The sequence below is a fragment of the Hippocampus bargibanti genome, linkage group LG18 (assembly GCF_051943395.1).
Source record: "Hippocampus bargibanti isolate YZ-2025 linkage group LG18, ASM5194339v1, whole genome shotgun sequence".
NCBI lineage: Eukaryota > Metazoa > Chordata > Actinopteri > Syngnathiformes > Syngnathidae > Hippocampus > Hippocampus bargibanti.
The window spans coordinates 8,144,830-8,161,460 of record NC_142751.1 but is presented as its reverse complement, the minus strand read 5'-3'; the positions used below and the strand labels follow the sequence as shown (position 1 = coordinate 8,161,460).

Sequence of the window (16,631 nt, the reverse complement as noted above, 5' to 3'; positions counted from 1 at the left end):
GCTTTTCTTTTTTTTTCAGAAACAGCCATAGGTCCTTTTTTCGTAAATGTGATTTTTCAGTTTTCCATATGTTTTTAACTTAAAAACATAATAAAAATTAAAAAGTGGTGCATTTTGGAAAAAAATGGCAAAAGGTCAAAATCTGTTATTGATAATTTCCATCTAAAATATTGCTGTTTTTCAAAGAACATATAAAAATAAGCGGTTTGTATTTTTTTAAATAAAATAAAATGCAACACATATTGATTTTAATGTATTATGAATCAACCCCCCTAAAAACACCTGTGGAAATATTTGTTGTTTTCCATTAAAAAAAAAGTCCTTTGCATTGTTTTGCCCCAAGCATTTTTTTTCACCAAAAAAATCTGCAAAAAGCAGGACAAATTGGAATATGAGTGTCACAGTCCTAGCCGGTTGTCAGGTCATCCTTTCCCACCTGCCCCTGCATCATGCTGCTGTTGGTTCAGCTTTGCCACCAAAACACAGCGTCTCACGCAACCACCAATTTACGGACGATTGATGTCACTGAACCTTTTTGGTATTTCCCATCTCCTGACTCGTCTCTCAGGGTGCAGTAACACCGAGCATCCACAAGAAGGCACTGTTTGTGTCAAAAGTTGATGTGGCCTTTTCTTTGAAGATGTTATTAATTATTATTTATGTTTTGCAAACTCAAGCACAAACGTTCAGCAATGTGGTTGTGAGGAGCATTCCCAAGAGATGTCATCAGTTTCAAAAAGATCCTGTTCCGGCCAGATCATCAAGTACAACAAGGCTTTTGTCTTCCTTTCACACAACTGAATTATATTTGTGCATAACGTTTTAATTTTGCAACGTCAAGTAAATGTCATAGGTTGCGGGAAAAGGCTGTACTCACATTTTTGTTTCCTCAGAGCGTCCATAGAAGAAAAACATACAATTGGAGTGTGGGGGGATAGTTTTGTGTTTCTGAAAAAATGTATTTTTGGGCAAAAGAAAAATAAAAATCCCTCCTCCCCTCTCTGATCATGTTTCATGTTTACCTCGCACGTTCAGGCAGTTTTCAGCTTATAGTAAAAAAATGATGCTGTCGTTTTTCCAACCATGTTGTCACAAAAAATTGGATCAAATGTTAGACGTTTTCTTTCCTTAAACATCCCTTTTAACTGCAAAATTGAAGCAGTATAGCGCCACAGCTAATTCAGTCTGACGTTCCCAAATCTGGATACTTCAGTTTTGTGAATCCACGGAGCTGCATTGAAGCAGCTGAAATAAAAGTCACGACAGCGACCGACATCATGTTTGCAACATTTTGCCTCCCGGGTATTCACTGTCATCGTCGACGTGTGCGCGTCTGCATGTGTGTGTACCAATTTAGCTCAAGATATGTGAAAGTTTGTTGACAATGAATGTTGCATCATGTGTTTTTTTTCTTGTCAGATACTCCCTGCTTTAATTTTGGCCTTCCCGCCATCCTGGGCATCGCTTTTGGAGGCTTCCTGATCGGAGTGTTACTAATTGGTGCGCTGTGGTTCATCAAAATTAAAACAGGTGGGCCATTGTTCCAAAAGCATCAAAATTCAACTATGTGCCTTCACAAATAGTTTGATGAGTAGAGAAAGTGTTTACAGTATTTGCTCACCCGTACATGAGCAAGCAACACACAATCAACCCGTACCTTTTTTATGTATAAAGACGCTCCCCTACTTATGAACATTCGAGTTACGAACAATGGTACATACGAACCCTTTTGTAGTAACATGTAGTATTCTCTCCAGTTGTACATATACATGTCTTTATAGAGCATATATTTTATTAAAGGTTTGTTTTTCAGTACAAACCAAGACAGGTTGCTTATACATGCCTTCAACATACTTATATAAACCTTAAAGGACAACCGACGTCACTTTTTTGTTTCCAATCTGACATCAGAAAACACGCAGTATGATATTTTTATTCAAATGCAAAACACCAATAAAAATGACTTAAAGGGTCCAAAATCTGCAAAAAATTGAGCTGCGAATTGGGCATTTTCAGAAAGTCTTGCATTGCTGGAGAATCAAAACAATGGCTTCAGATTCAGAGAATATGCTTTCTTGTTACACATCCAGTTATGAATATGATTCAAATAGTTCTGAAGAAGAAAGCATACATGTTTGCAATCGATTAAAGAATTTATTCCGTGTCATTTTGAGGCATCAGGGGTGGGAAATGTCGCACCCAAGGCAGGCAGAAAATGGCGACAAAGCCGTGTAGGGAATTAGTTAGCCCGTTTCCACAGGCTGATAAATTCCTTCCATGGAGCTGGGTCGCCCTCTTCTGGCGGCTTTTTGGTGCAACATGAGGTTTTCAGACCAAACAAGTACAGTAAAATACATTGACGTGATGGAAGGACTGCTACAATGTGTCTTTTTTCGGTCAGGGGCGTACCTTCAGTGACGTCACGTACGGACCTGTCACCAACTCAAAAACAAGACTTCCTGAATATTCAGCTTAAAACGTAAAATATAGCTAAATGCGGTGGAATATTTGTAAAATACGCTCAGTAGAAGTCATTTGAAGACATTTTAAAAATTATGGACACAACTTGTCCGAAAACATCGGTTGTCCTTTAAGCCTTAAACATACATTGCATACAAAATATAGCACTGAAGCAACTTACGAACAAATTCACCTTACGAATGACCGTTCGGAACGTATCTCGTTCGTAAGTTGGGGAGCGTTTGTATAAATATATTTTTTATGTATATAAATACATTACATAAAAATTAAGTGACAATAAAGCTCAATTTTAACACAGTTTCAGCCTGACGTCTGTGAAAAGTGGGCTTGATAACCCCAAGCATTTCATTCCATTGTCAAACGCCAGGTAAATATTTGGTTGTTTTCGGAATTAGCATAACTTATATCTGTCTTTCCTTGTCATCCGTTTTGTGAAAACGATGCTTTTCAGACACATCGCTTATTTGCCACCACAGAGCCGATGACTTCATTTTGCTATTCACTGTGTTTGTCCTTATACTTTAACAAAAACAAAAGCGTGTCACTATGCTTGATTCAGGCTACCCGACCGGATTGTACATGGCATCTTCCCTATCTTCCGGTTGTCCCTGCTCGGGAGCCAAGCAGCAGCCCATGTCATCGAACCCTTCTGCCTCGGAGAACAGCAGTGCTAACGCGAGCATCGGAAGCACCCAGAGCACCCCCACGAGCAGCTTGGCATGAGATTAGGGTGAGCAGACCACCACCACCAGCAGAGACAGAATCGCCTGCCCAGCTTAAAATTACTTATGAGTTTAGTTTACTTATTTTTTTCGTCCTTAAAGCCCTCGCCCCACCTCTTGCCATTTTCCCTTTAAATAATTAAAACTCATCATATTTGACATACAAGCCTGGAATTGATGCAATTGCGCTGTTTGTATTGTCCGCCGCCGCGCGGTGTCTAATGGATGGCGTGTGACGCTCACCTCTGCGGTCGCCCTTTAAAGTGTTGCTTCCAGACAGGAAGTTAAAGAGGGCAAGAGGAAAAGAAAAACAAATTGGCTCCAAGCAACAGGAAAAACAATCCCTGTCCCCCCTCCTGAGAGCCAGCAGGAAATTCACCGCATTCCTCCGCCAATTGTGACGGTTGAGATGGCCAGCGCAATCAAAGTCATGGACGGCAGAAGATGAAGCTCAACGACAGACTTGGAAAAAGGGCTAGCTAACTGCGTACAAACGGTTAACTAAATCCGGAAACAGGTCACTGTCTCCAGATTTCCCCTTGTCGTTTACATATTCAATACTAATGACTGGAGATGAAGTGAAAAGACCAACATTGGAGAAAAAGTATTTGTTTTTACCTGTATCCTATTGGCTAGCGTTACTTCCGATGTATGTCTAATATTCCATTAGGCTGTTACGTTTGTTGCTAATAATTATGCTGTCATGCTTATGTGTTGTTCCACTGTGTCTAAACGGTTAGCCAAATATTCTAAATGTCCCCTGAAAGAATTAATTGTATGTTTCCCATCACACTTCCACCACCATCACACAGATTTTAAATGAGCTATTTGAGAGAAAATTAAGCGAGACAATAAACCTTAAAAAATATTGGTTGCATTCCAACAGTTAGGGCGTTCCAACAGTTAGGGCAATGTCTTCGACACTACGTGAAAAAAGGACATGGCTCCATAGGTCCCTTTTTCAAATTGAAGTGCAACCTTATATGAGCCAAAGATGAGACGAAATAATATAGCTAACTGTATCAGTCGCCATATTTCCTGCCTTCCTTTCCAATACACGCCATGTTATCAGCTCTTGCATTATTTTATCAGGAGACAAACAATGTAATGTCATGACAAATTTAAAACAAATGAAATAGCTGCATCTAAACAGGTAGCAAAACATCTAAAACTATTGTGGTCAGACATGAAAAAAAGTGATGTTGGACTAGCCGTGTTTAAATGGTTCGCAAAAATCTCTAACACTTCCTGGAGAACACACACAGATTTCCTGTTGCCCTTCATAACAGATTTGATGCTAACTGCAAACAGCTCTTGTAGCCTACGAGCTTTTCCGGAGATGGATTGCAGTGAGAAAAAAAAACAGACCTGGAAAACATCGAAAAATAAGATTAATTCCACTGCATACAAACAGTTAGAAAAACATCAGCCATCCCAAAACAAAACAAAAAAATGAAGAAACACCCACTGAAGAATTTCAGATGCTCCAAATGTAACATTTTTTTTTGACAGCGTTAGCAAATGTAGCATTTGTCACTTAGCACAACATTGTCCCAGCGAGGACAGAATGTTAATGTTGCCTCAAAGTCAGCTGCTGGACAGAAGCTGCAAGTCAGATGGATGTCTTTTTTAATTTAAATAACAAGTCCTGTACAACTGCAGGTAATGTAAAAAAAAATCATTCCTGATTACAGTTAGTCATCACGCGATTTTAATGTACTGTATTATGTTGTATTCAAGAGATGTAAGAAATAATTGTCCGCTAATTTCTCTCAAGAATTCATGCTCCCAGATCTGTAAACTGAACAGTGGTTTCCATAGTAACACTGCTTTATGTGTCCTATTAATCACCCTTCCAATGAAAAGCTTGTATCTCCAATGTCTTTTTTTTCTTCCTGTTTTTGTTTAAAAAAAGCAGACAAAAAAAGAGACACGTCCTTTGTGTTGTCAAAAACAGACAAGTTACATTGGTTTTCAGAAAATTTTGAAACCAGAATGAGAATTTCTCCTGTTTTCAACCCCACCCCCAATTTTTCTTTCTTCTGAAAAACAACAATGTTTTTCTCCCCAAAACTTTGTAGTCAGTCATACACGAGAATTGCCAACTTTTTCAGTTTGGAGAAAGTTGCTATTAGACAAATAAAAAAATCCTACCCCCCCCCCCTGAAAAACACTCAGGTGTTTGCTTTTTTTACGGCAGGGGAATAAAAGAAATACATTGTGTTTCCATATTGCATGTATAATAGTCATGTTATTTTTTTTTTGTTTTGGGTGAAAAACAAGGAAACATCATATTTGCTTTTGTTCCAAGAAGAGATCAAGTTCATTTTCAAGAAAAACTTGTCACAGCCACTTTCTCCTCAAAAAACTAACTTCTACATTTCCTGCTTATGGTGTAGCAGTTTTCCCCGAAAAAAAAAATCGAACTGTGGTGACCGGTCGACATTTTCCATGTCATTTAAATGCGAGCTGTACAAACCCAGCCCAGTTAATTGCGTGTTTTTGTGCTTGTGTATGTTTTTTCTGTGAATGCGGATCAGAGATGGCCAGTACAAATCACCACTTGAGTATTTGTGCAATATTTAAAGGGGCACACAGTGTCGCTTCATTTTTTTAAAATGTTTTAAAATCAAACTGTTTGATTTCCTGACTGCATTTAAATTGTGTATACCAAGTTAGATTGTGCTGCTGATGAATCATCACATCCTGTATCACAAGATCGATGTATCATAATCATATTCCCAACCAGTGTATGTAATGTCTATCTTTTTTTAATGTATGAAATTATAAAAACTACTATGTCCTCCCTCGGTTTTGAAAAATTGGGACTCGCTCTCAATGAAGGCACTGACCAAATGCACATTTTTTTGCAATGTTACTGTATACATTTGATGTGGAACCCAAACTGACAAAACCAACAAAGAAGTGTTCATTTATTCAGACTGCAATGCATGGACTCTGTATTAAGTAGTATGTGATTTTTTTAATGAAAATTTAATGAATAAAGTGATTATGACTTGAATATGTCATCTTTTTGTGTAGTGGGTATTTTTCTTTTCTCCCAAAAAATGCCCAAAACATGAAAGCCTTGAAACCTAAGGAATACAAATTTGACAACGAAATAGCGTGAAAGCACCTGTGAGTATTTGTCTCGCTAAACAAGATTCCGGCTGTGCAAACGGCTGAAAAATAAGCACATTTAAAGAATTTTACAGAGAAAACTGGAGCTTTTTCAAACGCCTGTCAAAGCACCTGTATACACAGTTTGACACCTGCAGATTCACATATTCTCTCTCTTTTTTTAACTCCTTCATTGGCATTTCCGAATTCCTTAGGGAATGGAAATGACGTAGAGCGCCATTCCCGAATTAGTTGGATTTTTTTCTCGCTTGGGTGCCGATAAAGCGCTGACCAGACCTCTGGCAATGTTTTCCCTTCCAGAAGGCGGCAGCATTTCCCTTTTTTTCCCATGTTACTGCTTTGTTGCAGCTTCAGCTGTTGTTAAAGTGCTCTATAAACCAAGATGTATGTATTGCATTGTATTTTGGACAGCCACCCTTATTTCAAGCTCATATGATTCCATTCAATTTAGGAATTAATACTTTTTTTCTGATGAAAGAAGAGAGTCTAAAATTCAATATTCTGCGGGTCCTGGAATTCGAGTGAAATGACAAAAACCCTGGCACTGGAGTGGACACATTTATGCACCTCTGGCAGTGAATGAGTTAATTTATTTTTAATGTGTATATGTTCTTTTATTTTGTGTGTGTTATTTGATTCGATGTAGCAATAGCATCACAGGGGCAATTAATGACACAGTCAGAAGGTGTGCTCACATCACCAATGAATTGCCCACAGGTGTGTTTGGACCTGGTTTGACACCGTTTTCAGATGCACGCCTTTCAAAGTACATGAGCAAAATGAATCGGAGACCGCAGATAGGAGGCGTTATTTTGTTATGAAGGTTTAAAAGACACAAAGTCCGCATTTGTTTTGTCTCTCAAATTCTTCCGGCATAACGTGGATTTAAATGACTACAATTACGAATGACCTCGGGCTCAGACTGTTGGACGCTGCAAATATAATGTCGACATCAACATCAAGTTTCATGGAGACCCGTCGAACAACAATATCAAGCCAAAGTGAGTAAGTGCGCGTTGAAAAGTTGACTTCATCGGTATATTAGTAAGTACATGCCAAATGGCAAGTTTTTATTCCTCCGAGGGGCGTTTTTAATGAGCGTCAATTGCATATGGATTTTCGCCCATAGTCGCAGTAAATAGCAGGGTTCCAACCGTACTGTCGGATTACAGTTGCTTTTTATGGTTGTAATCATGCACTTGTGTTTTGCTGAAGCAGCATATGGCTCATGACATGGTTTTTATAGCACCGGTTCAAAGTTGCTGCACGCAACTGTATGTTTCTGAGCGCAAACAGGTCCCGGTGTGGTGTGTCTTGTTTGTCAAAAGAGCTGATTTATGGCATTCGGTCTGCTTTTTACAATATGTCCTCTTCAAAGACATTGTGTTAAATAGTCAAGTCAATTGTATTTAATTGGAATAATTGACGAGGCGATATGCAGGTGTCCCATCATACGACACAAACGCGTTGCTGTAAGTGTTATGTTTACTTTTTGTTCGTTTTAAAAGTCAGGCAGCTTTTTGTAAACATAGTCTGCATGTTTATGGAGAACCATCGAACGTGGTTGTTTTGTTTTTTTTTTTTTTTTTGCGTTGCGCAGAATCGGTTTGGCGTGAGTGCGTGTCGGCGGGGTTTCTGCGTGTGTTTTGCGTATGACAAGCAGACGCCGACCACCAGATGGTGCTATTTCTTCATTGTCTACATCCCCCCCCACAGTGTTGACGTCACAAGTGGACAATAATTACATCTAAAAGAATCTACATCACTGAACTTTTTTAAGTACTCTGTACAAATACAGAGTGTTGTGTCAGGGAAGGCATCTGACGTAAAAGCTTGGCAAAAATAAACATGTGAATCAAACCTTAGAAGATGGAGGACACTGAATGTTCTCTGCGTGCTTGTGTGTATTTCCATCATCCATCCCATCCACATAGCCATCCACATAGCCATTCATCCCTGCATTCACATAGCCATCATCCATCTATCCATCCATGGACATTCATCCATATATCCATCCATCCATCCACGTAGCCATGCATCTATGCCGTTGCGGGCTGGCCCAGGGCCCACAGACCCGACGTTGCACGCTCACTCATCGCCCGTTTGCTGTTTGCCTGTTAGTTTTATTGTCTGGAGTTTGAGCAGTGCTGCGTTTTTTTTCCAAGTCAATGTGACTGATATGTCTTCTCCTCCTGTGCGGAGGCAGATATGGAAATAAGTCGCGCATACAACACACACACACACACACATAAATGAATAAAGTGCGGCTGGAGATAAACCAGCGACTGGCAGCAAAGTCGAAGGCGGCTCCGTGCGCGGAATGCCGAGGTCATTGAGTAAACAAAGCTGCCGCTATTTAGTTGCGCTCGGCTTAATGAAAATGAATGATAGGACGTGAGGCGGTGGGCATGGGAGGCAGGTCTTGAGGGTCTTTGTGGATGGTTAAGGTAGATTGGTCACGGCGGATTGAGAGAGCTGGGCTGGACAGATAAATATACTCGCGGCCAAGTGGGCAATTAGAAAGGCAAAGAAGATAACGTGCTTTTAAGTTGGTAAAAGAAGACGCGCAGATGTGTGACAAGAGCGAGCAGACAGATGGCAATGGAAAGTATTTTTTACACGGTACACCAAATGGATGGATGGATTGAATGGCAAGGAGACAAAAAAAAATGCAGGATATTTTCAGTTGCATAGAGAACGACAGAACGAGCAATAGGACTGTTCAACGCTGATAGTGTAGTGGTACAACTGCTTGTCTTCTGTTCCCACTCTGTGACGGATGATGTTTTTTTTTGGAAAGCAATGACTCCATTTGAGCAACAGATTACAAGTTTTGAGGGGCAATCAATATCTTGCCGGCTCTTCCCAGGGACCCGGAGCGTCAATAAAAAAATGTGACAATACAATGGTGACGTTGAAGGTACGACTGCAGTCAACAAACAGCCAGGTGTTGTCTTTTTCATTTATTTTATTTATATCGAACTTTTTCTTTGTTGAATATAGCAGCAAACTGCATCTAATTTTCCAGAAATATATTGAGTAAGGCAATGTATCCATAAAAAAAAGAAACATACATTTCAAACCTCAGAAGATGGAGGACACTGATTTGCTGTGGCGACCCCTTGAAGGGAACAGCCGAAAGGAAAAGACGAAGAAGATACATTTAGTGTTTGTTCTTGTTCACTTTAGAAGATTGCCTTTTAGCCACTTTAGCAGCTAGCATTTTAGCATGTCCGTGTTCGCTGTCCAAATTGTGAAAAAATCTCGTGTTGGAAATGGAATGTGAACGTTTGCTCGAATGGCAAATTGTTTTGAAGGGGGGCAAAAGGTGCTGATTTTCATGGTAAAAAGATTCCACTGACCTCCAGTGATATAATGTGCAACTAACACTCTCTATGATGCATACTACTGTATTATCGGAAAAAAAAAAACAACATAACATGTAAAACAATAAAATAAAGACTCTTTAAATGTCAAATTCAAGTTTAAGATGACAACCGCAACTATTCATCATTTCAAACACCAGGATGTTTTTTCCCCCCCCACCATTGAAGCAACAACAGCACAGAGTTTATGTTTCCAAATGCGGACCACTAAGACCTTATTGACTTTGTGTCAGCTGACCCATTTGGCCTTTCATTTTGGGATGGAATGGCTTGTTGTGGTGTGAAAAGAGATGGACAGGAGGTCCGGGGGCTTCGGGCAGGGGAGGGATTTCTCTGAGGGAAGATGGCCGTTGAAAGGTCACGGTGAATAAAAGCCTTTTAATCCCGCCACCTTGGTTCCTGTGCCCAGGGAATATCAAAGTCATCCCAATCTCTATGGGGGCTGTGTGTGCTTGTGCGCTTGTGCCTGTGTGTGTGTTGCGCGCATGGGCCAGTTTGTGTGTTCGTTAGCCTAAACTGCCAAAAGGTAAGAAGCAGCTCAGTGTTTGTATTCCGTCTCTGTCTCTCTATCTTCTGTCTGTCTTTCTGTCTCCATCTCTCACTCTCTCTGGCTCTCACACTGTCTCTCACTCTCTGCCTCTCACTCTCACTCTCCCTGTCTCTCACTCTCCGCCTCTCACTCTGTCTCTCATTGTCTCACTCTATGCCTCTCAGTCTCTCACATTCAGTCTCTCTCTCACATTCAGTCTCTCACTCCCTCACTTTCTGTCTCTCACTCCTTCACTTTCTGCCTCTCACTCGCCGCCTCTTACTCTCCGCCTCTCACTCGATCACTTTCTCTCTCTCTCTCTCTCTCTCTCTCTCTCTCTCTCTCTCTCTCTCTCTCTCTCTCTCTCTCTCTCTCTCTCTCTCTCTCTCTCTCTCTCTCTCTCTCTCTCTCTCTCTCTCTCTCTCTCTCTCTCTCTCTCTCTCTCTCTCTCTCTCTCTCTCTCTCTCTCTCTCTCTCTCTCTCTCTCTCTCTCTCTCTCACATTCATTGTTTGGAGATAAGAGACGTGACCGCTTGCAGTTTTAGGCTTAGCAATGCTCCACCGACCAGAATTAAGGCCATGTGTCATGATGCCAAAAGACATGTTGAACGATTTTGTTTTTTTCTGGAATTCGGATGGGAGAAAGGTGAGCATTTCTTCCCATCCTAAACAGTAGAGTCAGGCGATCGCTAATTGTCTCTGAGAAGGTGATTGCAACCACCTGGGAATGGCCAATTGCCGTCGTGACCTGATTGGCCAGTAGCTCAGGTGCAACAACTTTGAAACCAGACTGAGGAAGTCACTTGAGAGAGGAAGAAGAGGGAGAAAGGACAGCCTGGAGAGCAGTGTGGTCTCCCGAAAACCGACATCCACCACGACTTTAAATTAAGAAAACTCAAAATATCCTTCCTGGATCTGGTTTAGTGAACTTTTATCATCTTTCCACCTGCTTGCCGCATAACACCACACAAAGCTTCTCCGCCATGGTTGCTCAACACAATGTGGCCAAAGTGACAAGTTGATTAAAAAAAATGACAGAAATTAAGCATGTCTTGCAAAAACAGCTGCATCGTTTCATTCCTTAGTTTCTGTTTTATGCAAATAACACCAACAATATTTTTTTTGCATTGATTTTTTGGGGTTTTGCCCGCTCCATGTTCGATCTTATGTACAGCACGTTGCCGCAGCTGTTCCAGCGTTATGTACATAAAGTTGAGTTGAGATGAGCTCGAATCAATACTGCCACCTTGACGGGCTGACTTAAATACTTGACTTGTGACTCAAGTTTGAAAGTAGCTTTGTAACACTCTCGGCTGGGGCTCTCCTTTTGCAATGTATTTTCATTCAATGTTGGTTTTATTCCACGTGCACCCTTGAGGCAAACGTGACTGAAAAATGTTATTCCTACACTCCTGCACTATGTAAATAAACTGTATCAGTATTATAACATGCTTGGCATACCCATAATATGGTTAAAATAGTTTCAATGCTGCCACACACGGTGTGATTTTTATTTTTTTGACTAGTATGTCAACCATTTTCTGTGCATCCTCTGAAGACAACGTTTTGATATTAGTGATGTTCCACAAATGTGATTAATCATGCCACTGTAGTCTGACCAACGATGTGGAATTGAAAGAGGGCTTTTTCTAATACATCTTCAACCCTTGACACACTCGGTTGCTTTTAAAAGTTCCTGTCTCAGACCCAAACAAAACACCATGTGGCAAAGTAACTACTCCAAAACTCAACAATTGGAAAAAAGCAAAAAGCTATTACGCTTTTTAAAAGGCAAAAGCACGGGTGAATGGGGTTGAGCAGAAAAATAAACAAGGTTTTGAACTAGGTCTGATACACATACGTATTAGTTCGTGGAACCTTGAAAGCTGAAGTTGTCATTAACTGAGAATGAGATCATGATTTAGCGGAAATCGTTGAGTTTAAGGTTATGACCATGCGAGGAAAACATCTTTATGTGCGGAAAATACGACAATCAGCTGAATAGTCGGTTATTACAATTTCATACTGTAAAATATCAGACAGTCTATATGTATGTGTGTGTATGTATATATATATATATGTATATATATATATATATATATATATATAAAGTCAAGCACAAATAAATATAAAAAACAAAACGAACCCAACCATTTGGAGTCGATTGTGAGCATCCCCTGAGAAACAAATGCAAACAAAGGTGCGTGTTGGCTGTGATATCTTGACACCATCTCCGACTGCTCGCCTTCCTGTTGACCTTTTCCTGCACAGGAATACTCTTTCGGCAGGCCCTTTCCAGAATTAATACATTCCTGTGTTCTTCCGAGACGGATTAAGTGACTTAACAGGATCTATGTCCCCCCTGCTCCCCAAAAAAATATCAAAATCCACCAAAGCAGCGATGGTCTAAGCGGCGTCTACTAAGAAGGTAATTAAATGCGGTGAATGACTGGAGTCATTTTCAAAAGCAGAAATCGTGGCTTGAAAGTTGATGGACGATTCAAAGGGGATGAGTCTGCGGCGCCGTAGATCAAAGATGGCAGCGGCCATCAATAGCTCGTAACATAGGAGGGCGTAAGTCAGAGGTTTTGGCAGGTGTGGGTTCTTTGTTTCCATCCCAAGTGTCATTCATCTTACAAAAATCTCATTTTTAAACTATTCATTAGCCTGCACCAGCTGTTGGTGTCTGGATGCAACTTGTGAATTGGCTAATTATCGCAGAGGGGGTGAAAGACTTTGACCTCTATTCATACTGACGGTCAGAGAGACACGTGGAACCTCTAAATGCCGGACTTAAGATGAACTTGGATTCAAGACTGGACCACGGTGGGCAGAAAAGCGTGGCAGGGTGATTGAACAAGCTAAATTGTCCCCAAGTGAGATGGTCAGCAGGAATTGTTGTTCATTTACCTGTGCCCTGCGATTGGCTGGCAACCAGTTCAGGGCGTCCCCCGCCTACTGGCAGTAAACATCTGGGATAGGCCTCAGCACCCTCTAATACCCATTGGTCATCCGGCCTCATCCCAAGGCCTGAAATAAGCATTTCATATACATTGCGTCGACTCACAGTTTGTTTCAAATCTGGCGCTGAATTTGATGAGAAACGGCCACGCAAATGAGCACAAACCAAAGCTTGTGTCGGTGTCGATTCATATTTGCGATTCGTCACTCCAAGAGCAATCGGAACGATGGCGGCCTTTTAGCTAAATCAAATTTGGCCTTAATTGGATGTTGGCTCCTCGCGGGATCCCTCAGGACATTGCGATGGCCACATACGCACCAGAAGGGTCGGAATAAACGCGGGAACAAATTGCAGCGTGGTTTTAATTTGATGAGAAACCACGATCAGGACAATTCGCACATTGAAAAGCATTCGCCTTTTTCCCGGAAACGTCAAATGATTCGAGGGGGGGGGGGGGGTCATAATATGACATAATGTTATTAAGACAAAACAACTCGGCAATCATTATTCATCTTGGAGAATGCATCATTTTCCGCTGAAAGCATTTGCTAGATTGGAAAATGTGCTTGAAGTATTGATCCTCGCATTTCACTGCAGTTAAAGGTGACTTATTTTTTTCCTGAAGATAAAGCGGACGCCAGGTGTATCAATAACTAATCAAGAATTATAGAACATGCGATACAATTATTTTTAGACCCTTGCCAGACTGTTTGGAAAGTTCGGTCTTATTTGACACAAAATAATTGCTGCTCTGACCCATTCACTGCCGGTCGTGCAAAAATGTGTCCATACTCGTGCCAGGGTTTTTGTCATTTTCACTCAAATTGCAGGACCCACAGAATATTGACTTTTAGTACTACATAAACGTTCAATGCACTATAAGAAACCCTAGATGCTCTTCTTTAATCATAAAAAAAGTTAATTCCCAAGTTAAATTGGTCTGGAGTTATCTGAGCTTCAAATGGGGGCGTCGGTACGAAAGGCAAATGCTGCCCCCTTGTGGGAGGGACAAACATTGCCAGAGGTCTCCTTACGCTTTATTGGCATTCCCACGCAAGAAAAACCTAAATAAATTTATGAATGGTGCTACAGGTTATATTTTCAATTCCCGAATGAATTAAGCAATGGCAGTGAATGAGTTAAACGTCCCTGAAAGTATTTTTTTAAGTGCCCAACGCAGTAACACACAATGGGAAAGAGGCAAAGTAAACAAGATGACTATCCCCCCCCCCCCCAAAAAAAAAATAGCGAGCGGTTGAAGGGATTTTGAAAGCTGTGGCTTACTAATGGCCTTCATAATGTCTCACTTCTAATTCTGCTCTGAGCAACGGGGCAAGGGAGTGCAAAATCAAGCCAGCACAATTGATGAAAAAAATATGTGCGTCCTAGGAGGAAACCAAACAAAATACAGTATGTATAAACATGAGATCAAATCATTGAAATAAATAAATAAGCAAATAAGCAAAGGGTATGAACTAGAACTCAAAGAAAATAACACTAAAGAGAACAAAGAAAATGCAAACCATAGAAGACGCAACAACCTACCCGAGAGCAAATTAAATTTAAGTCAGAAGAGGTGAAGAAGGCCGAGATGAGAAACAACAGCAAACGTAAAGGACAACCGACGTCACGTTTTTGTTTCTTAACTGACATCAGAAAAACGTTTTATAGCATCTAAAATACCCAAAACACGCAGTATATTTTTATTCAAATGCAAAACACCAATAAAAATGACTTAAAGTGTCCAAAATCTGCAAAAAATTGAGCTGCGAATTGGGCATTTTCAGAAAGTCCCACCCCCAGTTTGTGACGTCACGCCAAGATGTCTTGCATTGCTGGAGAATCAAAACAATGGCTTCAGATTCGGAGAATATGCTTTCTTGTTACACATTCAGTTATGAATATGTTTCAAATAGTTCTTAACAGGAAAGCATACAATTTTGCAATCGATTAAAGAATTTTTTTCCGTGTCATTTTGAGGCAAACGGGTCGGGGGGAATGTCGCACCCAAAAATGGCGACAACTCCTGTGAGGAATGAATTAGCCCGTTTCCACAGGCTTATACATTCCTTCCATGGAGCTTGGACGCCCTCATCTGGCGGCTTTTGGGTGCAACATCAAGGTTTTCAGACGAACAGTACAGCAAAATACATTGGCGTGATGAAGGACTGCTACAATGTGTCTTTTTGTCGGTCGGGGGGGTCCTTTCATGACGTCACGTACGGACTCGTCACCAACTCAAAAACAAGACTTCCTGAATATTCAGTGCGAGTCTTAAAACGTAAAATATAGCTATATGCGGTGGAATCTTTGTAAAATACGCTCAGTAGAAGTCATTTGAAGCCATTTTACAAATTATGGACACAACTTGTCCGGAGACGTCGGTTGTCCTTTCAGAGAATGTTCGAGAGGCACAAGAGGCCCTTTGAGGAAAAAAAAAATCAAAGTACAATTTCTTTTCTATCTTCACTCAAAAATAACATTGTGTATTGTTAGAATGAATATACACCAAAACACAAACCACACAAAACTCTCAACGGCAAAGAAGGACGACGCCTGAGATCTCAGTCACGGTGATTACAGTGACCAGACTAGGGCGCTGAGATTGTGATGTGAAAATTTCACCTGGCTTCACTTCGCTTTGTCCCTGTCGACGGGCACCAAGTCGATGCAAAAACGATGACGTGTCTCCTCCTGATGTGCGTGACGGGCCATTAGGAGGAAGGAAGGACATCTGACTGAGCGCTGTTGCAGTCGATCGAATGTTGTATTTGGCGGGAAAGGTCAGAGGGTCCAGTGTAATGGGACACCTGCTGAAATGTAATCGTTAATTGGCCCGCTGTCCTGTCAGCGGCCCCCACTTGGCTTTACCAGACGTGGTGGTGGAAAAGGCGGAGGTAAAGGGGATAGGGGCGGGGGTCTCCTGCATTCCACCATGTCATTATGAGCTGTTCCGGCTCAAGTTTAGTTTAAGAGAAACGTGCTAACTTTTACCCTCCCCTACACCCAGCTTCCATTAGCCAGATATGTGACCTTTTTAAGGATGACGGATTGCATGCCTGCGCACCGAAAAAACATCCAATTTAAAGGTTTTGCAAGACATTCCCGAGACAGCCATCTGTCATCAAGGGCACATGTTGGTCCTTACCGAGGGCTTCTGCATTTTGATGGCTCCGTTTATATACCCCGATGTTGAAAAAAAATGCATTAAAATCTATCTGAAATGCCGACTATTCTGGGGCTGGGATTCAGATGATCTGTTATTGCCGCTTTGTACAGACGAATTTATGTACTTGCAAACGAGATACGTTCCGAGTGGTCGTTTGTAAGGTGAATTTGATCGCAAGTTGCTTCGGTGATATATTTTGTATGGAATGCATGTTTAAGTCAAACACTAAATGGGGAAATAT

At 41.0% G+C, this 16,631-nt stretch overlaps 1 protein-coding gene across 1 annotated transcript in view; it reads left to right on the top strand.

Moving 5' to 3' along the window:
* The window catches only part of eng (endoglin), a 41,920-nt gene extending 35,695 nt beyond the window's left edge, over positions 1-6,225 (top strand). Inside the window, exons 12-13 of the mRNA XM_089020691.1 lie at positions 1,420-1,530; positions 3,041-6,225. Of these exons, the coding sequence (XP_088876817.1) occupies positions 1,420-1,530; positions 3,041-3,204 (275 nt within the window). The 3' untranslated portion in view covers positions 3,205-6,225. The remainder of the gene's footprint in view (positions 1-1,419; positions 1,531-3,040) is intronic.
* Positions 6,226-16,631: the final 10,406 nt, after the last annotated feature.